This window comes from Lathamus discolor, chromosome 1, assembly GCF_037157495.1.
Source record: "Lathamus discolor isolate bLatDis1 chromosome 1, bLatDis1.hap1, whole genome shotgun sequence".
Lineage (NCBI taxonomy): Eukaryota > Metazoa > Chordata > Aves > Psittaciformes > Psittacidae > Lathamus > Lathamus discolor.
This window is the reverse complement of record NC_088884.1, coordinates 147822956-147848452: the sequence shown is the minus strand read 5'-3', so window position 1 is coordinate 147848452 and position 25497 is coordinate 147822956. Positions and strand designations below refer to the sequence as shown.

At 34.6% G+C, this 25497-nt stretch overlaps 1 protein-coding gene across 3 annotated transcripts in view; it reads left to right on the top strand.

Moving 5' to 3' along the window:
* Positions 1–24768, top strand: part of SLIT2 (slit guidance ligand 2) — a 264394-nt gene extending 239626 nt beyond the window's left edge. For 2 of the 3 annotated variants that reach the window (XM_065699857.1, XM_065699849.1), the window contains 8 exons: positions 5870–5963; positions 7552–7689; positions 7787–8027; positions 8628–8758; positions 14374–14528; positions 19245–19533; positions 23079–23290; positions 24369–24768. In XM_065699857.1, coding sequence (XP_065555929.1) covers positions 5870–5963; positions 7552–7689; positions 7787–8027; positions 8628–8758; positions 14374–14528; positions 19245–19533; positions 23079–23290; positions 24369–24610 — 1502 coding nt within the window. In that variant the 3' untranslated portion in view covers positions 24611–24768. Of the gene's footprint in view, positions 1–5869; positions 5964–7551; positions 7690–7786; positions 8028–8627; positions 8759–14373; positions 14529–19244; positions 19534–23078; positions 23291–24368 lie in introns of those variants that run through there. The other variant, XM_065699866.1, reaches the window with a different exon arrangement.
* Positions 24769–25497: the final 729 nt, after the last annotated feature.

Here is a 25497-nt window from a genome sequence, read left to right as displayed (position 1 = left end):
CTTGATAAAAAGTTTAATAATTTAATTAAATCAGGATCATAATCCTGATTCTTACAAGAACTGCACTGAAGTGTGACAGCTTCTTAGATTACAGAGATACCTTTGCTACTCTTGCTTTTCATCACTCATTGTAAAACACCCAGCTTAATATATTTCAAATGACTATTTTATATTAAAAGCTTCAGTATTAAGTTAATTTTACTACATTTTCCTAAAGGGAGAGTTATACATTATATCCTTGAAAGCTGAATACTTGAGACTCATTGATCATTGTCATTTCTGATTCTGGTCTACGATCCATCCTTTGTTTTCCATAATTGTCTAAAAGCTTACTTGCCTTAAAGTTGCTATTTCTTTGTTGCTGCCAAACAACGTATGTAAAACAACTAGAAATATTAAACTAAATTAATTTGGTCTTACACTGAGATCCACAAGCATGGGGAATAGATGAACAGACATAAGCAATAGTGAAAGGAATAGTCCAGCAATGAATCAAATCTAGAATTTTACTTTAAAATTCCAACAAAATGTTCATATTTTGGATATAAACTGCATTCTGGATATTTTTGTCTTTTCTGAATGAGCTCAAGACTTTAAATCATTAATATTGTCTAATGTTCATCAAACTCAAGACTTCATAAAAATGCAGCACTTTTCTGTATATAGTTTGTTAAATGTCACTGGCATTTTCCAACCACTCCTACGCTCTTATTGGCTATTTGAGTCAAAAGTAATTAAGCAGAGACTTCCAGTCAAAGATGCAGATAATAATACCTAATTGATGAAACATAAATACTGCAGAAGCTGACTCACAGTATTTTGCATCAAGATCAGAAGCTGAAATGAATGAATGTATGTATGTATATATATACGCATCTAATTACCAGTAAGTCTGTAATATATATTTGTTATTTTAGTTTTGGAACAGCTAGTAGATCTTCTAGCTAAAACATGATTTTGATAATTAAAACTGACCATTCTTTCTTTCACATTCTGTCTCTATTTTTTATTCTAATATCACACCCAGCTTTGTGAATACACTAGTGATTTTAAGCTTGTTTCTTCGGTAAGCTTCCCTGTAATTAGCAGTGTTTTTATATTCAGATGCCCACAACCATTTGTGTTAGAGCTGTCCTCTTCATTCAGAAATACAGTGGCTGGCATTGCTTTATTTGACTATATTTTGTATTTATTGCCCAATTATTCAAAATAACAATAATGTAAATCCTTTTTTTTTTTACCTCATTGCATTGTTCCTCATTATTTGTTGTACTCCATGTCTTTATATATTGCAAAATCCAGAGTTAAAGATCTGTTCAGCCTTGAGAAAAGAAGGGGACATATTATCACCATGTTCCAGTATTTATAGCATTAGAATTACATTTATATTATTGTATTATTTACAGAGAGAATTAACATAGGAGGAAATGCAAACTGACCTGTGAATCTCGCAAACTTAAAACTTTGGTTAGTCAGCCGAGTATTATGCACAACTCATCATCAGTATTTAATAGTGTTGTCTGGCTGTTGGAGTCTGTATCATCCTCTATATATAGCTGCAAAATCTCAGAACATATTCCAGTCTTGGCCTTGGACTGTGCCCACCATGCAGAGTTCCACTGGTTGCAGTGCTACTCTTTACCAGAATCCAGAATCCAGGCTCTTTAGATTAATTAAGAAAGATACCTTACCTTATGAAAAAAGTTATTCCTGTTTCTAGTTAAACTTTGGAAGCTTTTCATGGGTTTTTTGACACTTTATCCACTGCTTATTTTTAAACAAATTAATCTGTTGCTTATTTGCCTAACTACAGAAATGTTTCCATCTTTCAAAACCATAGTTGCTTAGTCTTATAGAAGCCTCAGTTACAGTATTATTAGATGAATAAAGGAATGTACACACACATTGGTGACAAGCTTCCTTGAATTGAGACATGTGTTTCACAACATTTTCATTATTTTGAAGCATGTTTTTAAAACATTATATTATGCTTCCCAAATCAGGGGACTTTCTAAGATTTCCTTTCAGTGAAACCAAGGAGCCTAACTCCCAAATTTGATATTTCTTTCAATGAGTGTTTCACTTTGATCGCTTGTCTTTTCATTTCAACGAAATTACTTTCTCCCCTTCACCTTGTCTCAGTTAAATTCTGAATAACGCATTGGTTATTCAGTATGCTAAGAGATGTTGCTTTACCAGGAAGCTATTCTTCAGTTGTTCAGACTCCATGTCACAAATTTTTACTTGGGTTTTCTATTACTTTTTCACAAGCAGTTATATTTTGGTTATGGGAACACTTTATTCAGAATATAAATCTTTTAACAGATCTTGTATTTGAGTTATTTTGGTTTGTTCTTCTAGTATTTATATTTTCATTCAGAAATTCAGTATCTTATGTACACATTTTAAATTCTATCTTGAATTTTCCTTGGGTTTTTTTTTTACCAATCTTGTGTTCAAGTCTGTCATGAATACTACTTTTTATAATGAAAGTCTGTACTTAACCTAAAACTAACTTTCTTGTTCATAGGGGAATTTACAGAATTATTTCATTGCATGGACTGCCATGTTTACCGTGTTCTTTCCTTGATTCACTAGGCTAGTTGCTAACACACTGTTTAATTAAAAGCTCCCTCCAGTGATATGATTGTGTATGATTCATACAATTTGCAAATGCAAGGGGAAGCTTTTCTTCCTTTCTCAAAACTCTAAACCTATTTCAAACTTAAATTTCCAATTTAGCTCTCAGTCTCTGTGCAGGATTCACAGGTGTGACTTGGGAATTCAGACTTTTAAGCACCCCATAGCTTTCCATGAGGGTGATGCAGCTTGCAGTTTATTAGGGCCATCTACCTATGACTTTAAGAAATCATGTATTTCAGAAGTACCTGGATGAGAGGAGGGGAATAAACAAAATAAAAAAAAAAAAAAAATTGAAAAAAAAAGCAAAAAAAAAACAAACAAAAAAAAAAAACCAAAAATGGAAAGGCTTAGACACTACTCAATAAAACTGTTTGCCACACATGAGATTTCAGAGGTCTGAGCCATAGTAATGTAATGCATGGCATGATTACTATCCGGAAGCAAAATGAATGCCAGTTCAGTAAAATTGGCAGCAGCAGTAAGATTGCTTGCTCCTGTTATGCCAGTCCTAATTTGCCTTTTTTCTACATACGTTGGGGGATTCCACTGAACTTCTACTGTGAATCTATCTAGATACAGCAAACTTCCAGCCCAGCTTGTAAGACAGATTCAGTAGGTCACTTTCAGAAAGTCTCTGATATACTGTTTGAATCACTAATTTTGGGAATATTTAGAGGTGTTTTTGTCCAAGTCTCAGAAGTACTGAACAGGCATGCTTATTATTTGTAATTGGAGTGTCATAAATTTTGTAGTTCTGCATGTAATTTAATAAAGAATATATGCCATAGGATATTTGTATGGAGGTGTGTATATGTATGCATATATTCACATATGTGTAGACATATGCATATATTTCTAAGCCATAGGAATGTGAACAAACTAGGCTTGAAAGTGATTTTTTTATTATTCCACTTCATGTTCCTGAAAAACTGAATTTTCTGTTCTCATATTTATGTCTCGCTCTTAAACACTGCTGGCCTTTAAATGGATTTCAGCTATTACAACAAGTTCTGCAAATTGTCTAAATGCTATGTGAAGAATTACTACCTCTTATATTTGTATTTGTTTGAACAAAACCCTTTGAAAAGAGATGGGGATATGGTTCTTGTTTGATATGTAATGGGATGCAAAGAATCCCCGGTATTTCAGGATTCTTTGTGCAGTGACCTAGTCATAACAATTGCACATTTCCAGACTAATAAGTCCATTGAGAGTTTGAAGAGGCTTTGAGGATAGAATTAAAATCCTTTGTATTAGTCATCATCAGTGGCCTGCATTTGATCTTGATTCAGTTTCCTACATGTATTGACAAAGTCACGTTGTTATTGACGGCTTTCCCAAAGACTGTTAAGTAACCTGTGCTTGAAGGCCATTTTCTTGTGTTAAAGCTTTATTTGTTTTTGCAGGGAAAATGCGCTACTTGCAAATTAGTAATGTGCTATCCCATGTAGAGGTCCCCTATCTTACCATCTTTAGCATGCATGTTTCAGATGCAGTTTATCCAGCATAACCATCTTTGCTCTGGTTCAGTTTTGCTTTTTCTCTGTCTTTGCTTTAATGTTCTACTTTTTTAAGTTTTTGCTTAGTTGTCCATCATTTGAAATAAAGTCTACATACCCTAAGAGATACGTCCTGGAAATAATGTCTTAAGACTTGGGTAGTCAGTATTCATAATCATGATACGCAGTTTTAAACACTACAGTGCGGGCACACATGCTGTGGAAAGGACAAATGTCTCTGGAGGATCTATTAAATCTGTTGCTTTCAGTTTGTTATGGTGTGTGCTTCTATAATTCCAGAGAAGCCTGTGTAAGCAAGAAGAAGCTTCTATGTGGTGCTAGGTACTTGGCAAGGAGCAGTATAAAATGTTAGAAACCGTATTGCTTAATGACAGTAGTAACTGATGAACTGATGCACATACACTCACATGTGTATGTATTCTGGAAGGTATATACTCTCTCCAGAATCTCCATTCCAATACTATTATCCTATAACTTTTTTCCTTTTCCCATTCTACCTGTTCCTGATTCTACCCAAATTGTGTCCCTAAATGGGCTGTCCTTTCCTCATACCATATTCATGTTGGTGCTGTCCTCACCCTCAGTACTGTGTTAACAAGCGGTAAAGCCATCATATGCTATTTTAATCTCAGGCTGCCCTCCAGCAGGTACTGATGCTTGAGCTAACTGTACTGCAGGACACTACCACACTCAGATAAGTAAAACTGAAGGATGCCAAATATTGTGCTGCTTTAAAGGGAAGTTCAACCTGAGCTGTGAAGGTGTCTGCTCATATGCTGCTATCTTCTGCTTTTTTCTTCCTCATTTTGGTTTACAATTCTGCTTCTCTTTGCTCACTAGCTCATGTTTTATTACTTGATGAATGACAAGGGGCAATCCTTCTCCTTCTGTAGTTTTAGAGCCTCATAGACCTGTGAGTGCCTGAATTCAGGAGGCATAGGTTTTATACCTGTTGATTATACATACATTCTTCATATGCATGTTGGAATAAGTATCTCATAAACCAGTGACACACTTTGTGAGTGCACTATTCAGGGAATCTTCTGATTAGTTAGTCAGCGAACAAGACATTGTTGATCTGTTTATACACCTGTGTTTCCTTTTCACAAAGCTGCCAATAAAATCGTATTTTAACCATATTAAAATATTTCCTAGATTATACACCAATATTGGAAACTAGAGCCACCGCTTCTAGCAGCAGGGAAGGGTAGACATTTGACATAGATTCTTTTTTTTCCTTTTGACATAACAGATTTTAATTGTAGCACATTAACAAATGCAAAAAAAAAAAAAAAAAGAGAATCATATTAAAGAAAAAGTAGAAATCAAGTTTTCATTTGGAGATAACTGGAATTGTATTGACATGCAGTGATATTAACAGGGGTTTTTGGGTAATAAATTACTTATAGTTTAAACCTGGATATTTCTCTGTGTGTAATGTGCATAGCAGTAAGTAAGAGAAAATCACACTGATGGCTTGGCATACTGCTGATTGATACTGAACTATTTTATTTTTATAAAGGAGTTATGAGAAAGAGTAGTATTTATTATTATTAATATTTATTAATATTTATTATAAAGGTATTTATTATTATCATGAAGTATGTGTATTTCAGTGTTAACACAAAAAAAAAAGTTTTAGTTATTTTTAAAATATCAGGTCAAGTGATATTTTCACTGAATTGAAAGCATACATTATATTCCAGGTGAGCTCTGTGAGGAGAAATTAGATTTCTGTGCTCAAAACCTGAATCCTTGCCAGCATGACTCAAAGTGTATTTTGACACCCAAAGGATACAAGTAAGTCTAAAATGTTGTCACAGTCCAGCTGAATCTAAATTGCTGCTTTTTTATCCTGCTTAACTTCTCATTTTTTTTTTTAGTGGAAGTAAGTTCTAGTCTCAAAATACTGATTTCAGTTATTACTAAGCATCACAGCAGAATAGGCCATTATTTTCATGCCGACTACATTATTATCTTAAGTTTGTTTCACAGAATTTTGTTATCTTTAACAGTCCCAATTCCACTAATTCCAGTCAGATTTTAAATAGGAATGCAGAGTAGAGCTGTTAGTCTATGTGACAGTCTGTAAAAAACCCTTTTAGTGCTTGGACAGTAGGAAAATAATTGCATTTAATTGAAGTGGAATAATTATACTGCTCTCTGAGAAGTAATTGTGAAAAACATTAGGAAGGCAAGCTGGAAGGTAAAAAAACTATAGAAGTTCATCCCCAGGAAAACTAATCTTTAATTACACCATATCCTCATCATAATTAATTAGCATGCACAATTTAAAGTGTTTTTAATAGGCTTTAGATTAATAAATACAGGAAATCTGCAGCTTTCAATTGTCAAAAGTACCTGGTTTATGCACAGTATGCTTTTGTGCTAAAATCAGGTTGTTATCATTCCTGCTATTTATGAAATGACATTTTATTTAAAATACAGCAAAAAATATATTAAATATGCAAATAAATATGAAATAAAGTTGATACTTTTCAATTACAAAATAGAAAACTTATGGGATTTCAATTGTTGTGTGTTATGTTTATTTTCCACATGCCACTTCTGTAAATCTGGTCTGGCATCTTATACTTTACTGTCTAGCTCATTAATCCTCCATGTTACTTTCGAGATTTTAAATCAGGAACAGTACATGCAGTAACATAAAAGAATGTATCTCACTTGGCTTTTTAATATCATGCTTTATATTCTTTTTGCACTTTTCTTAGTTGTATATATTGTTGAATAAAAATTAAAACATATTTGATTGAACTATTTTAAATAAACACAGCTATTTAAAATTACTCTTGCCACTTTAAGAAAATTTTAGATACTAAAGGAAACACCACCAAAGAGGGAATCACAGGATCTAACTAAATCAGTTGCATGCATCTTAATTTTTTAAACAATGGAGCTTCCAGGGGAAACAAATGATGCATAAACTCTGGACTGTATAAATGGAACATTGGGCAATTCGAAGGTGTTCAGTTGACAAAAAAAATATCTATCAGTATAATACAAGTTTAGGATTATTTGTCTCTGCTTCAACAGCTAAGCATATTTATTATTTTTAGTGTTCAAAGCCACTTACAATGTCCTGTAACATTCTGCATTATTCGTAAATTCCAAGAACAACTGTCAAAATTAGTAATGAGGACTCTCCAGATTTAAAACACGTATAGCTTCACAATAATGGTGGATGAGTGAGCATGCGTAACTAGCAAACACGTGTGGATTCTAATATAGTAATGATTAAGCTACATAGTCTTTACACACAAAATCACAATAATGCTTTTTTTTTTTTTTCTTGAGTTTTAAACACTTCAGTAGTTCTTTAACTTTTCCATGAGCACTGTGCTATCCCACTTGCTTTCGTGTTTCACAGATGTGATTGCACACCTGGATATGTAGGTGAGCATTGTGATATTGACTTTGATGACTGCCAGGACAACAAATGTAAAAATGGAGCACAGTGCACTGATGCAGTTAATGGATATACATGTATTTGCCCAGAAGGCTACAGGTGAGAAAATCTGAAGACAGTAAAAACATGTATGCCTTCTGTCAAACTTGCTTTTTTTTTTTTTTTTTGGCAATACTAATTTTTTGTTTCCATTTAGTGGCTTGTTTTGTGAGTTTTCACCACCAATGGTTCTACCTCGCACCAGCCCTTGTGATAATTATGAATGTCAAAATGGAGCCCAGTGTATCATAAAAGAGAGTGAACCAATCTGTCAGTGTTTATCAGGCTACCAGGGTGAGAAATGTGAAAAGCTGATCAGTATAAACTTCATCAACAAAGAATCCTATCTACAAATCCCGTCAGCAAAGATACGCCCCCAAACCAATATCACTCTACAGGTAAGATTGCTTGTGTTGTAGATTATGATCTGGAATCAAAGAATCACAGAATGGTTAGGGTTAGAAAGGATCTTAAGATCATCTAGTTCCAATCCCTCTGACATGGGCAGGGACACCTCACATTAGACCATGTCACCCAAGGCTCTGTCCAACCTGGCCTGGAACATTGCCAGAGATGGAGCATTCACAACCTCCTTGAGCAACTCATTCCAGTGCCTCACCACCCTCACAGTAGAGAACTTCTTCCTTATATTTAACCTGAACTTCCCCTGTTTAAGTCTAAACCAATTGCCCCTTGTCTTATCACCATCTGGAAAAGAGTGTAAATTACTTTACATGGTGTGGAAGATTAGCCAAAATTGTTACTCATTCACTTGAAGAGCTTTTCACAGTTTGAGATAAAAATCACTGGAATAACTATTCATATTGAAGTAGATATGCTTAGTGACAGAAGGAAACAAATTTTGTCATGTTGTCTTTCCAGGAAGAATCTTATTGTGAAGTAATAGACTATGTCAGTAAATTCTGATTCACTTAATACAGCATTTTTATTTGCTGTTTATTTTTACTTCTTTCTCAGTGATTCTTTCTTTTTACTAGATTGCCACAGATGAAGACAGTGGGATCCTGCTCTACAAAGGCGATAAAGATCATATAGCAGTAGAGCTGTACCGGGGTAGAGTGAGGGTCAGTTATGACACAGGATCTTACCCAGCCTCTGCTATTTACAGGTGAACCCAGATGAAACAAATTTCTAACTGAAAGAAAACATGCATTAATTTCTTATAGCAAAGTCATATTTTTGAATATATGGTTAAAAGAAATATATGCAAATGAATGTATTGTCAGACATTTAAAATCTGTTGCCAAAATACATGATTTGGCTTGAAAAATAAGGCAGATATGTCAGAAGACAATATATTATTTGATCCATCAACACAGAGTAAAAGTTAGCTTTCAGCAGAATATGTATACATTTACATACACATCATGTGTGAAAGTGAAGTTTTTTTGATTATGTTAGTGCCAAATAATTTCCTAGTGTGCAGGGTAAAGTTCAGAACTTTACTGCACAAGTAGAAATTAACTGGAAGTTTCCCTTTTTCTCTGTGCTAGACAGTCATGTAATGTTGGACTTTTCCTTGGCAAGTGAAGAGAAAGCTAAAAACCCAATTCTGAAAAAAAGCACTATCCTTGAAAAAGGAATGTTTTTTGCTTCCAAAATCAATATGAGACAGAATCCACATCTGCTTCTGGAGCTAATTTTCCAAGTGTTTTTAAGTCAAATTTCTCTAGTTCTCTGAAAAATCACCACCTAAATTTCTGGGGAGGTTTTATGTAATTTCTCAAGAATTTGCAGATAGACGTTGCAAGAGTGAGCAAAACGACAACAGGCATCACTTCCTGGCCTTGATCGCCAATTGTTGTTACAAATACACTCAGAAGTAAATGGGAAGTGTTAAATGAGATTTTCTGGAATCTTTTTTGCTGTATTTGCACCATTTGTGTTGTAAAATTATGTCTAGTGTATATTTACTTGCTGGAGATTGTAGCAGTTTACATTGTTCTGCATTCTATTAGGGATATTTGATTTAAAATATATGATTTTTAGAAATTATTGTACTCAAAATGGCAGTATAAAATCAAAAGCTTAAGCAGGGAAACAATGCTAAACTTTGCTAGGTAATAGCACCAAGGGGACTGTGGGTTTAGTAGATAACTAAAAGCACTCCACAGAAGAAAAATCATGCCTATAAAATATAGTATAAAGTTGTTTAGTAAAATCATAGCTTTTTACAATAAGCATCTTAAGGTTGCTTTTATTTTCTGATGCAACTTGTATTTCATAAAGTTTTTTACAATTCCGTGGAATGGTTTAATATGTGGAAATCTTTTGTAAGGAGTTTAATTATTTTTGTTGATTTTTATTTTGATAGATACAGGTGTCTGAGAATAAGAAGCAGTAGGAATCAGGATCATATGTAATTTCAAGTTTTTTGCACTCCCATTTGTTTTATCTATCAAGAATACTTCTTCCCATTCAAAATATATTTCCTTCTCATCAGTTTAATGCTTTCTCCAGTATTACAGGTATATAATAAAAACTGGTAACTCATACTTGTCCATTTTAGTTTTCTAGAAGAAGATTGGAAAACAATGCTTACACAGGTAAAATTAAAACCCATAAAGGTAGAAGGGATTAATAACCACATAATCAATTAGCAAACAGTCTCAATTAGGTTACTGTTACGGAACAACTAAAACCATCTCCCCTATATAGCTGATCATCTCCTTTGAATTATATGACAAGTAGAGAATGCATTGTCATTCTGTGAAGAAATGCTATGTGTAGTGAAGTGTTACAGGGTGACACAGTTGTTTAGTGAAGCAGATACATGCTTGTAATATTACTAGTCTTAGTATTATTAACCTCCCTTTTGTTTCAAGTAAGCATTTATCGAGTTTTGAGGAGATATTTTAAAATTGTCATGTAATGGTACTGAGATCAACTGCAATGTAGTCTTTTTGCCTTGAGAGAAGTACATCTGTTGGAAGCCATGTATATATTTCCACATTTGTATATATGTTTGTGCATCTAATGATCACTCTCCAAATTAGATTATTATAGGATTTCTATTTCAGGTTATAGAAAGGGGTATGTTATAACACAGGATCTTTTACACATACTCTAATCCCTTTACCCTCTCCAACCTATTTCTATTTTTCTAACTTGTTTCCAGCCATCCCTGTTTCCAGCTCTTACTGTTTTACCTTCCTAGGATCTTTTTGTCATTTCCTGCCCTTCTCAAGCTCTTTATTTTCATCCACTCGTTGCATGCTGTCTCTCTGTACCTTTGTTACCTGTTAAAGCTCTCTCCTGTCATGTTTCATGTTCTTCTTTCAGTCTAACACCATGTTTTCTTTCCTCCCTTCCCTCCATTTTTTTTTTTTTTTTTAAGGCAGGTAGATCTGATCATCTTTGCTGAAAAACTGCTGACAGACATAATCTATATGAACCTACTAATTCACTTTTCTCTATTTCATCCTTCTCAGTCTCCTCAACTCAATTTCCAGTCCCGTTTTCCTTACAATCTGCTACTGTTACCCTGATTCTTGCTTTATTCTAACTATTTCTTGCCCTGTCCTACATCTATCTCTTTTTTATCTGTAGGCCTAATTTTTACTTCTTCTGAACGTTCGGGTCATCTGCCTGGTTGTGTCCCCTTCTAACCTCATGTGCACCCCTAATCTATTCACTGGGGGAGGGGGTGCAGAGTGAAAAACAGAGAAGGCCTTGACATTGTGCAATCCTTATTCAACAACAGCTAAAACATTAGTGCATTATTAGCAATGTTTTGGTCACAAATCTAAAACATAGCACCATACCAGCTATTATGTACAAATAAATGATGAATTATAAATGCAAGCAAGTTAATGTATTATGTTTTATCAGAGAGACATGAAGAAGACAAAAGAGCATTTTAACTCATCACCTTGAAGAACAATGAGGTTTAAGATTGATCTAATAACAGGGTAGATAGTTTGCAAACTAAGATGGGAAGTTGCTTACAGTGAGAAGGACAGAAAGGAAATTAAACAACTGGTAAGTTTAACAAGGGATTTACAGGTTTCATTAAGGATGTGAAGATTCATGGACAGTATAGAAAAAGAATAAGATAAGTTGTACTCTACTGAACAATGATAAGATGCCTGGAACAGAGGCCAAAACAGAATAAAAGAGCCAATACAGAGTTTCAAGTAAAAGTTTTAGAATATAAATGACCATCAATAAATAGTATGTTGAAAAGGAGTCAAATGGGAGCTGTAAAGCCTAGGGAGGTGCTAGCAGTAGCAACAAAACAAAGCTGCGAACAGATGATTTAATCATGGTAAATATGGACAACTAACAATAATAGTGGTCTAGCTGTGTGAAGAACGAGAACTGCTTTGCCAATGGGAATTGACTGTAGAAAGAGCCATCATCCTAGAAGCACTCATCAGTCAATCTGAGTAATAAGATAAGATGGTGGCATTGCCAAGACCAATAAAGAAAATTAATTCATTGGAGGTGGTTATTTAGGAAAAGTTGATCCACTTGGGTTTTGTTCTGTCTGGACATGCATTTTGAAATGTTAAATGTTTCTTACACACACACACAATAAAAGGCAGCAAAAAAAACAACCCAAAAAATAAAACCCACCTTTTCATTCTGTAAACCAGTTTTCATCATATATTTATTGGAAATATGGGAATATTTCTTCCCAAATCATTATTCTCCTAAAGAGTTCCAGAAGCTTTAAATCAGTTTTACTTACAGCTTTTCATTAGGATCTACGCATTCTGCTGGGCTAGAAGTAATATAAGTGCATTGGCAGGAAATATTACACAGATATGCCTTGTGCTTATTTCCCCTTTAACATAAACCACCCTTACTTAGGAGGGCTCCTCTTTCTGCAGTAAATTTTTACCAGTAAAAGGGTTTAAACTAGAAGCTTTTAATAATCACTCTTAAAGGCACATTCCCTTCACACATTATGTTTTATACATCCCAGGAATGACCTCTTGCTATGAAAATGCATGTTCTGTATTGTGCTCATCCTTTTAAATATTATTGTGTGAAAGGCTGGTAAGTTGTTAAATAACATAAATTTCCTTGGAACAAGAACATTATATTAGGGTTTCTTGCTTGCTTCTTCTGACTCAAGAAGTCATATGCATTTTGATCTTAGCACAACTTTTTTCCTGGTTTCATTCAAATGTGTAAAAGAAATTAATCCTGTCACTTTTCTTGTTTTATCACACAAAGGAAAAACCCAACTCTTTAATACATTGAATAGACCTTAATTTTTAGGAACAATGAACCCTGACCTTTTCCTTTTCCCCATGGAACCTGGCAGTCCCCCTCCTGTCCACCCCCAGGAAGTGTTTATTCTGCCAGTGTCTGCTCTGTTGTGTGTTTGCACTTTCACAGAAAGCCAAGTCTATGTACAGCATGCATACTACCATACAGGACTTTTATCCATATTGAGCTGAGCCTATCCACATAATTAAAGTTGTTAATAAATAGCTAAGAAGCTATTTAATGTGTCACTGTTGTAAACAACCTTGTGGGTGCTTCTGATCTGTTCCAGGACAAAAGCAGTTAGGTTAATTAAAACATTGGTAAGGATGTTATAAGGCAATTTGCTTGATTTTTGCCTTGAGATTTATGAAGCTAATCGCTTTGAGCTATACTGCTTTCCTAATGAGAAGAGCTGACTGTATGACTGACTGTTCAGTCCATCTCAGGCTATCATACAATTGGTTCATTTAAATAACTTTTTTCAAAGGCTTAAGCTCACTTATTTGGTGGTGCCCTGAAGCAAATAAAGTCTTTCATGGGAATGGCTATAATGTCTGGTTTCTGGACTACAGCTTATTGTCATGACTTCCATGCAGCCATACATTCAGCTCTTAATTCAGCTCTCCAGTGTCTGGGGAGACAGTATGGGCCAGAGGCAATGGAAGAATAAAGATATATTCAGTCCCAAACTTGAATAATAATATTCTTCCTTCTCTGATGTACTTAAACTGTTCAAATGCATAGTTACCCTGCACTTAAACATTTGCTATGTAGATATTTAAACTGTAAGCGTAGGCAGTGATTTCTTGTACCCAGTAATGTGTGTAGCCTTGTCCTTACACATAAGCACCAGGCTTGAAACAAGCCTTTTCTGTGTGACACCCTTCAGACATTCTCTAACTAGTGGGTTCATATCTTGTTAGAAAGCAGAAGGAAATAGCATATGCTATTCACTGTAATAGCCAGAAGCTGAACATACAGAAATAATCACACCTAATAAAGATAGAAAATTATTTTGTTGCTAGCGTCAATGGAGCTGTCTGGACCAATGATGTGATTAGATGCAGTTTCATAGTCCGTAAAATAGTAGGTTTATATAACACTTGTGTGAACTCAGGCCTTCCTAACTGCAAAATATGCAAACCCAATACTATGCAACATGTAGGATACATACACACATATGTATGCGTGCAAATAAGATCTTGAAATAGCATTCAAATCATAGAATGGTTTGGGTTGGAAGGTTCATTATTTGATGAGATCAGGAATAACTTTGAATGAAAAACAGCTATTAATTTACAATACATATTATTAATAGAGTGTTATTGAAGGGCTACTTGTATTAGCTCTTAAGCATACATTCATGTCCTTGCTTAAAATCTAGTTTTCAGAAGACTGCACTCCTGGAGAAGTTCTGAAGCTGTGTTAACTCAAAGGGGGAGAAGATCAAAAAACTGTTCTAACCAGACCATCAACTGTTAAAAATTAATGTTTATTTTGCAGTGTGGAAACAATTAATGATGGTAATTTCCACATTGTGGAGCTGCTAGCTATGGATCAGATTCTGTCTTTATCTATTGATGGAGGAAGCCCCAAGATAATTACCAATTTGTCCAAGCAATCTACTCTGAATTTTGATTCTCCGCTGTATGTAGGAGGTAAGAGGATCTTACTGCTTCTTACTAGTGGTACCATAGCTAATTTACTCTGGTAACATGCATTAATAACACACAGTAAAAGACTCATTCATTGAGGTAACATCTTAAGATGAAACTTAAGTAGTTAATCTCAATAGTTTTAATTTTAACAATTAGTATGTCCTCAAACTACTATTGTTACATAGCTTTTTATTATACTGAAGAAGTATGTGTAATGTTGTTTAGTTACCTGAAGATTCAGTAATGCCTATTCAGAAACTGGAGAATGGTAGTTTTAGTTATATTTTACATTTCTATTTCACTGTACAGGTATCTGCAGGAAATGATAGCAAGGTATAAAGCCATGAATTATAATTTATGTCAGGAGATCTTATTGCTTAGGACTGATAGGAATTATGACATAAGGTAAGAAGGGAACCACCTGGACAGTTGCCTTACAGTATGTTGCAGCATATGTTGTTGGGTTTTTTTGGTTTGTTTTAAGAAGAAAGAATGGTCTGTTCCAGTAAAACTGGTAGTAAGTGATTGTGGAGATACAACCTAGGTAAAAGAATCCAGCCACCACTTTGTGCCTTCTTACTGACCTTGACAGCAAGACAAAGTTCTTTGTGATGAGCGATTCAGCATGGTTTCTAAATACTGCTGATCTGCCAGTTTTCCTCTTCTATTCAGTTTAACTTTACACTCTTAAAGGAGGCATGTAAGGAGTCTCCTTCTGAACTGTTCTTTCTGCAAAAAGAATACCTACTTTCCTTTCTTTTTCCTCTTGTTTAATTTTTAAGAACTGTTTTGTGTCTGAGAACGAGTTTTTAGACTTGCATCTTGCATTCTTGCAAAAAAATATGCTACTAGTAGTACATACATGAGATGCCTATTTTCTTTAGAAAAAGTGCTATTTATCCTTTCTAAACATTCACAAAAGCTCTGGCTAGTTGCTAAGATTCATCTCTAATGGAAAAGAAAAACAGGAAGTTGCTTTGATACCAATCAAGAATAGTCCGTTTCTCCTATAAAACTAGTATAATAAATGCATAGGTTACAAGTGATGAGCAGTAAGTTGACTTTTGTCACTGAACATCCCCATTCTTCTGTTGAAACACCAGTTTCTTTGTAAAGTCTTCCTTCCATCTAACATGCGAACAAGTACAAGATAGAGATTATTCATCACTCCCCATACCAGCAGAGAAAATAATTAAAACTATCAAGTGTATGAGCTGCCTTTAAAATTGCTTCATATCATGAATCTTTAAAGGAGGATTGCCTTGTGGAAGCACATCTGCATTTTTTCATGTGTAACCTTCTGTTCTATACATATGCCACATCTTTGGAAGGACAGGTTGTCCTAGTTTCGAATAAGACACTGTATGCTTGCTTATTTGTATTGTCAACATCAGTTTGTTATTTGATGACCGCTAAGGCAAATTTTACTACTTCTTGAAAATTGAGCTTAATGCAGAATGATCTGTCTGTTATGGGCACTTTTTGATGAAATGAGGCTAAGACTCCCAACTATATTCTGTACACTGCTAGCAGTTACTTGATCTGTGACATGGTTCTCCTCTGCCTCTTCCCCTTGCATATCTTTGTCTCCATTAGGAGAATCATACTAATCTGCATTATCTTAATGAAGTATCAGAATAAATAATTTTTGGAAATAATGTTTTCCTTCAGTGTTTTGATTCCTAAGAGCAGGAATCTTTTTCAACCTAGTACATATTCATTAGAGAGGTCCTGTGTTCCTATTTCTGTTTTCCGCATTCAGGCTCCAAGCAGTCAATTGTTTCTGCTGTCAGAAAATGTTGGTGCAAAACAGAATGAAAGCCATTATTAGAAGCAAATTAATATAAAATAAAGCAAGAAACATAGTAGGTTGGTACTGAGCTCTGAAACTTTCATGTTCTTTACCTATGTTTATCTGTTTATCTTTAAAATTCTTGAGACAGCTAACTTACACTCTTGTATATTTTATTACTCATCTTTTTGAGATTCATTCAATTTTTATCCAACTGTATCTAGAATTTTTAGAGAATTTGATCACACATTTCCATCAGTGAAGAACTCAAATTCTCGCTAGGATTTTATGCAGTAATTTTGTCTTTGCCAAAACCTTAGTTTGACACCTCTATCATCATGTAGCTTACACTTACTCTTCTCACCTTCCTGCTAAATTGCATTTCTGGTGAGCATCACCTCAGCTGGCAGGATGAAAATCAGATTTGACAGCAAGCCCTTGTTTGGTGTACTCTCTCTCATACTCTCTCATTCTCATTCTTTCATTTTCTCTCTCTCCATGCACTCCCTCTTTTTTTTTTTTTTTTCTTTAACAAAATTGTGCGTGGTTCACAGTATTTGGATTGGTTTGGAATTTACAGAAAATGAGCTAATCAATTTTTTGACCTTTTTTAATCTTTCTCCTTTTTTTTGACCTTTTTCCAGCTGCATGGCTGTCTTGTGTGGTCAGAACGCACGTGATAGATATTTTTCAGTCTTTCTATAACAGATTTCAGTAAATCATATTGAAGCCTGAGGCTTTTTGTAAAAAGTCTGTTTCTTCTCAAAAAGTCTTCAAAGAGGTTAGACTTCACTGATAATTCACATTCTTCTGTAAGAAATTAGAGCATATTTTACTCATTGAGAGTGACACCTTGTTTCATGGAAGTCCCTATTTCTGAGAAAGGTAGAGCATCAGCTGCTTTTCATTTGTGCCTGCTCTGTTAGAGGAACTTCTAGAATAAGATACTCATTTTGACAGTTTTATTGTATTACTGTTCTTTACCAGAGGTCTTACCATTTGCCTCCTTGTGCACTGATCTGATAATTTACTTGTAGTCAGATTCAGTGACCAAAACCTTAAATGGGGGCACAAACTACTTTCTTACCTTTCCAAAAATAAAGCTGAAATATTTATCTGCATTATTTCTATGGCAATTCTTTTGTAACTAATAAACACCCTTTATATAAAAATTATCTAAGAAATACTGCTAAAGAATATGAACAGCTTTTGCACACACTTTGGCCTTCTAACACTTGGTAACTTGCTAGAAGAAGCAGTAAGTGTACATGCTTGCATTGTGTTTCCAAATGTTTTCCATATTGGAGATTGGCAAAAGAACTCTCCTAGTCACATGTTACATGCCTCATATTATCTGGTGTCATATGTGTTTATTATGGTTCCCAGAAACCATATCCAAGTTTCCTGACACAAGAATAACATCTAGTTTAACACTGCATTACTTTGTTTTACGTGGCTTTCATTTTTACAGTGTCTTGTCCCTGGATTATGAGGATATGGTGAATAGTTTTGAGGAAATGGAAACTAGTGGGTTGTTTGCAGTCTGAGTCCTTTAATACATCAGTCCCAAGCCTGTTTTACTTAACTGATAAGATCAAAGAAGATTAGGCTCTTCAGCAGCATGGATGCAACATTGTTCATTTCTATAATCAGTGAAGCTTAGCACAAATGAAATTGCAATAACCTCTGAATAAAAGGCAGGTCTACTTCATTAGGTTACATAGCACTTCTGCATGACTCTTAACTGTTCAAAGTAACTGCATAAAACCATTAGAAGTATCAGTTTACACAGTTAAGGAGCAACTAGCAGAACATTGCCTCTTTCTGTGGTTACCTAAGTACCAGAATGAAGATTGTTAATTTTGCATAGGAATAAACCAGTGCAGCTAATAAGCATATATATTTTCAGGTAAACAGATCCTTTTCTAATTCTCAGTACACTTCTATTTTGTTTACTTACTAATCTCATAAGGCATTTAGGCATTTGTGTATTTATTGTTTGAATGTAACATCTTATGGACTAACTAATACAGGCCAATATGTTGGCAAAAAGTTTAAAAAAAAAAAAACAAGGGGTAGAAGAAACTTCATTTTTACAAGGAAACAATGTTTAATAGTAATGTTACTTCTGAATTAGTCTTAAATGATTAACTGATCACAACAGGATAACTGTATCACATACACCTACTGCTGTAATTACACCTCTAACAATTAGGGACTAAACCAGAGGAATTATTCTGAAAATGCTCAGCATCAGGGATATCTAGAAATATCTGCACATAAGTCTTTTAATGTCAAATTATTGCTATTATTGATTACCTTTCTTTTAAACTTTAATGGCAAACTATGAGTGGGTTTTTTACTAATCTGTTTTTTGAGACAAGGTAAATGAAAATATTTTTTAAGTAATAGAACCTCATCCTGTTGAGCTTTCCTTTCCAAGAATTTTCACTGGCAAAATTTCACATTTGAATGTGTATGCCAGCTCCAAATTTATGAGCTGGTCTTACTAAATTCTTCTGGATTTGAGTATCTTAGCAGCTTACAAAAAATTGTGTATCAGCTGCTAAATTTCAACAACTTTTGTTTTTCCAAGATTCAGAAACTATGTACTATCTTGGACTTAATTGCACTAGGTCAAAAATTACATATATCTGAACCTTCACACAGTTGTGAGCTTCCTGTATGAAGTCCTATATACATCTCTTCAGTTGGACCTAGAGACTTTAAGTATTTGGAGTTGGTTTACATTCATGCTTGGCAATCAGGAAAATTTCCAAATACTAGAACATTGTTCATGATTGTAGGCTGAATATCTAAGAATAATTAATTAGGAAGAACTGCTTCTTTAAAAATGTTTTTAAAATGGCTCAGAAAATTGCACCAAAGATTATACTGATTATTCGTGATTATTAATTTCCTAGGCATGCCTGTGAAAAATAACATAGCAGCTTTACGCCAGTCTCCAGGACAAAATGGGACCAGCTTCCATGGTTGCATCCGTAATCTATATATCAACAGCGAACTCCAGGACTTCAGAAATGTGCCCCTGCAAGTGGGAATTCTGCCAGGCTGCGAGCCTTGTCACAAGAAAGTTTGTGTGCATGGAACATGCCATGCTACCAGCCAGTCAGGCTTTTCCTGTGAGTGCGAAGGAGGATGGACTGGACCCCTCTGTGATCAACAAACTAATGACCCATGTCTTGGAAATAAGTATGTCCTTCCTCAAGACAGAATAATAGTATAATATACATACGTGTCTCCTGTTGTATGTATTTTTTTTCATGAATGTTCACAATTTCTTCAGCAAGAAAAAAAAAACATCATGGGCATGTAAAATTGACAACAGTGTCCAGGTTGTAGTCTATTTTTTCCATAAGCTTAATGAGAAGTCCCCCATTTAGAGAAGCAGATACATACATCTCATGAAGTTCTGCCTAAAGCCTGGGAAGTGCTGTTACATACTTCTTTATGTGCCTCCTCTGTAATGAGTTACACTGATGCAAGTGTTGGTACACTTGGTACAAAAATAATTTAGAAGTTGCAAATGGAAAAAATATATATGTGCTTATTTGTAATTGTATATAGTGAGGAAGATTATTATTATCATCTAATCTGCTTAAAAAACTTGATGCCATGTATATCCTTTTATATTTTCACAGTACCCCAGGTTTTAGCAGGAAAACAGATTTTCATCTTTATGGTTAATTTCTATTTAAGTCTCTGTATGCTAATTCTTTTTGCTGATTTGACTAAAACATTTTAGGTTGGACATTTTATGTATGTTTATAGAGAGGGTCATGTATATATGTGTGTGTAGAGAGAGCTATATGTATTCATATGTATATGAGAGTATTGATATCTATGCATATTCATCTTTTAAATTTACTATATAGAGACAGATTCAATTTTCTGGCTCATGGTCTCCCAGCACAAGATGATCAGAAACTTCAGAAGTTCAAAGTTCTCCAAGATTTATTGGTCATGGGTAACAAGATGTCATTCTGCTTGCAGTTACCACTGCCCTGACTGCAGTTTGGCAACCAATTGTTTTTTTGGGTGGTTGGGTATTTTTTTGTTTCTTTGTAGAGTAAAGGAAGCCCACTTGGATTTTTTGGCTGATGCTTTTTCAGTGCTCTGGCCTATATAACTTCTGGCCTATATAACTTTTCAGGACCAGTGGCCCAAGTTTGCTAAGAAATTCCAATAAGATTATTTTCAGTTTCCGTATGAAACTATATTTAAGTGATCTTTTCAAACAGGGTGTGTAGAGATTCTGACTCTTTAAAGCTTTATAAACCAGTTAGCATGCTTTACAATGCAGTTGGCAACATTTATATTGGTTGGGGAATGTTACCACTATTAAATTTTGAACTTTGCAAAGCTACAGCAGTGAATTTTTTAGGTATATCATTGATAGCATTTCATTGTTTATGGGTCTTTTTCTTACCCTGTCTTCTTTCACAGTAACTTAAGAGATAAAGGAAATCACAGCAGGCTAAAAAACACAAAGGGGGATTTTGATTCTGTATTTCTTGATTCATCTCTAAATCCTATCTGTTGAATAGATGCATTTTATCTGTCTAATACAGTATAAGATTTATACTTTATTCGAGAAACACAACTGTCACTGTGATCTTTGTTTTGAAAATGTAGGGGATCTTTTAGAGATCCCCGCAAACCATGAAAAAGCTTAAGGCTTAGATTTATTTTACCTACATCTAGGTGCTTGACTTAGGAACATAGTGACCACAGTTTGCTCTATAGTCAGTAAAGGAATAAACACATTTCTAAAGAGTAAATTAAACCTCAAGTGGTCTAATCACACTCTGGATAAGCTCATTTCTCTCTGTGACTCTGTGGGGAGCGAATGACAATTACACATTTCACTTGAGTGCCTGACATAGGTACCTAAAATTAGGTAAGATGAAACTGTGCCTATGACTTTGCACTTAGCTTGACATTCCTTTCAGTAGTCTGAAGATGAAGTTTAGGGCTTCAAAGAACAGGTGGAAGCAAAAGTATGAGCGTTGGCATTAGCTAAGATTTAATCACCTTCTAAGTCAAGCAAAACTGTACCAAAGATCCTGACACAGATTGCTTTGATATCTAAAACAGTCTATATAGAATATGACATGATATTAATGTCACTGAGTAACTTCATAGATCAGATGTCCTCAGAGTGGTTGTTTTTTAAATGGTAAACAGATCAAATGATGAACATAATGAAAGCTAAACAAAAGCTATCTGCCCTGTGATACTAAGCCTCCAATTTTGAGTTGTTTAATCTAACAGTTTTGGAATATCAGACTTCAATCACAAGAACAATTTGGAAATTTTTAGGGAACATAGTTCCTTCAAAAGTAGAGACTTTTGCATAAGAGAGATGTTGGAGGTGCTTAAGGTATTAGTTAAATTCCATATTTGCAGTTTTTAATGCAAAACTGGACGTGTGAATGGAGGCTATGTGTTGTGCTTTTCAAATATTCTGTGATCAGACTGACATCCCATGCTCTTTTTCCTCCAAGTCACACCATTTGTAAAGTACTTGCACAGAATTATGCATGCAGGTGGAGAATTGCAATGTAGAATTAATTGATGAGTAGAACTTGTAGCTGTTTATTAAGTGAAACCATTTTAAATGATTCAATTTTGTAGGTTAAAAAGTGTTGCTAATTTTTTCGATTTTAACAAATTTCCTACTCTACTGAAGGAGTAGATTATAAAGCAAAATGTTTCTAGAAGTACAACATTATCTAAAAAATGTCAAATGAGATATTGTTCATAACAGAAGTGTTACTACAAAATGCATTATTTTATGATATTTTTCCATTTTCAAGGAGGTTGTGGGCTCAGAAATCTTACAGAGAGGAAAAATGTTAGAGAGGAGAAATATTAGAGAGGGTGACTGTAACATTGAATGCTACGATTGCACTCCTTCCTACAGAGGAATCTTCCTTGTGGCGTCCCTAGGAAACAGTATGTAGATAGAAAACTTGTGTACCTAGACAACAGTTAAAAAAAATACTAATTTAGGAAGAAAGCTATTGACCCTGTGCCACCAAATGAACAAAGTAATTGGTGGTGATTTCAGAACGTGAATTCCCCATCTTCACCTTACACCTAGGAACAGGTAATCAAACATCCTCCTTGTGGAAAACACCACTTCTCTCAAAAGAAACAAGAACATACATTATATGACCACCCTAATGGCAGTTGGCAGAGCAGGCTGATATTTGAAAGGGGAGCACATCTTCAGGTTTGAAAATGCCATTGCTTGGGTCAGAAGAGTTTCAGGTAGGAAGTCCCTGATCGGAATTTGTGCTGGGAGCCCCATTCTTCATGAGTGACAATATAGGGGTGTTTTCTTTTAATTATACAAGAACCAGAATTTCAGGTGAGTATCCTTTTTCTCTACTTAATTCTGGATTATATTTGGGCTTGAATTTGCTGTGTTCTACTCAAATGCATGTTAAAAATTTACATAGAGAGGATGTATTGGGTTTAATAACTGGCCTGTAAAAGCCTTCCATAACACATCTACAGTGGCTGTTTTCTGGTGAGATTGTTCTGCAGCTTCTTTTATGTAAACCTGCATACAAATTATAAACCACTTCACTGCATCTCACTGAAAAAGTCCATTAGAAACAAAAGCAATTTCTTCTGAGTACAGTCCAAAGTATTTGTAGTTAATGTTGCTTAGCCTGAACTTTGATGAATAATTTATTTTTATTCTCTTGGGCTTGTTTCCCCTGTAGATGTGTGCATGGTACCTGCTTGCCGATCAATGCGTTTTCATACAGTTGTAAATGCCTGCAGGGACATGGGGGAGTCCTCTGTGATGAAGAAGAAATGCTGTTTAACCCCTGCCAATCCATCAGGTGTAAACATGGCAAATGCAGGCTTTCAGGACTTGGGAAACCATATTGTGAATGCGGCAGCGGATACACGGGGGACAGCTGTGATAAAGGTAAAAAAAAAAAAAATTAAATATAATAACTTTGTTGGTTTGACCTTAGATACTTTTTTATTAAAACATGAGCAGCCAAAAACATTACCAACTTTTTTTTCCCACAATACACACATTTGTTGCTTTTTTTTTTTACCATAAGAATTTATCTCAGTCAGAGAAAAATTAAACTTTTCCCATGAATTTGTTTACATTTTGAGGATTTTTTTTCATCAAATGTTTTGCTGTGAAAACATTTCTCTTTTTTGCCTTTATTCAAAAACAGATTTTTACTATATTTAAATATTACCTTTTACCTGCTGTATCTTTCTGTATTTATTGTTTCTCTGCCTCTGCAACTGAGAAGCCAAATCCAATGATTCTGCTCCTAGTTTTATCACAAACTCTACTTTTGACCTCTCAGCTTCAACTGATTTATCACAGCGAATTATGCAGGTGAGACGGATGAAAACAGGATGACTTTTTCCCCTACCTTTTTCTTTTTCCTTTGTCTATCAAAGCTCTCCCTCTCCCTCTCTTTCCCTTACCCCAGATGGCATTTATTTTGTAGTGTACATAGATGTGAGTAGAACAGAAGAATATGGTTGTAGAACTTTTAACAGATGTCTCATTTTTAGCTGGTTTTATACCTCAGTAATTTATGAAGTTAGTGGAATGTAGCTTGTATTAAATAAGAGTTTGAATAATATTAAACTCCAGGTCTAATAAATTAGATTGCATGCTCTCTGAAACATTTCCCTATGGTAAACAGAACCAGCTGCAAGCAGTGTAGGAACAGAAGATGTGTATTTTTATAAGAAAGGAAAATACTTAAGCTTCTAATTTTCTTGCCATTGTAATACCTTTGTATTTACGGTTTACATATACATAATACAAGCTTTACTGAAAATAGGAGGTATAGGGAATACAAATCAGCATTAATAAAATTATGTTTCTAGTTTCCAATATACAGTATGAATCAAACTTTAAAATATCAGTCCCAACTGCAATTAGAAACAGCATCGTCCTTAGCAATGTCAACCATTCTTTGATCTGTGTCTCAGAAGTATATCTCTTATTTTAAATGTTGTTTCCACAGAAATCTCTTGTCGAGGGGAACGAATCCGAGATTACTACCAAAAGCAGCAAGGGTATGCTGCGTGCCAGACGACCAAGAAGGTATCGAGACTAGAATGTAAAGGAGGGTGTTCAACCGGGCAGTGCTGTGGACCACTAAGGAGCAAGAGACGGAAATACTCTTTTGAATGCACTGACGGGTCATCATTTGTGGATGAGGTTGAAAAAGTGGTGAAGTGTGGCTGTACAAATTGTCCCTCCTAAGTGTCCCTGTCACACTTGTCTTTTGAAAATGTTGTATACTTATTGACCGTGTCGGACTAATTAATGCTTCATAGTGGAAATATTTGAAATATATTGTAAAATACAGAACAGACTTATTTTTATTATGAGAATAAAGACTTTTTCTTCATTTGAAAAGATTCAAGTGCGTGAACTGAGACTTCTCGTAACCAAGAGGAGCTTTGAAGAAAAAAAAAAAAGACCTGTTAACATTGCAACAGAGATGGGAAACTGCTTTTAACATGGATTCTTCTTTATAACATGCTGAAGATACACTGACACTATACACATGTGACTTTCAGCTTAACAGCTCAGAGATGAAATACTGACCAGAACGTGAGGCTTGTCTTTTAACTTTCATATCGGTATATTTTATTGTCTTGACAGACCATAATCACTTATCAGTGGATGAGGAAGCATTATGAGTGAAAAGAATCAGGTTATACAGAAATAACAATTGTATGAAATACATTTTATCTTTTGGAATTATTAAGCATTTTGAGAAGGTGGGGTCCCATTTAATGAATGGGAAACGGGAGATGTGAGAATATACTATAATCCTGAAATCTCCTGATGATGTATACTTTTATGTCAGCATGTTAGCAAAAGAAACAAAGAAAGTGTTTATCTGCCCTTTTCCAGTATTAATTTTTTGTAATATAAGTGTTTGGAGGATGATAAAAATAGATTATTGATGGATAAATTAGTAATAATATGGATTTCTGTTTCTATGAGTTCTAAACAACTCTATACAGTATTCGGTTTCATTGAGAAATATTTATTGTATCAAAGTACATCGTACTTAACCGTTTTAGGTCATCCCTTTTACTGTTTTTCAATGCTTTAATATATATTAATTTATATTTGTC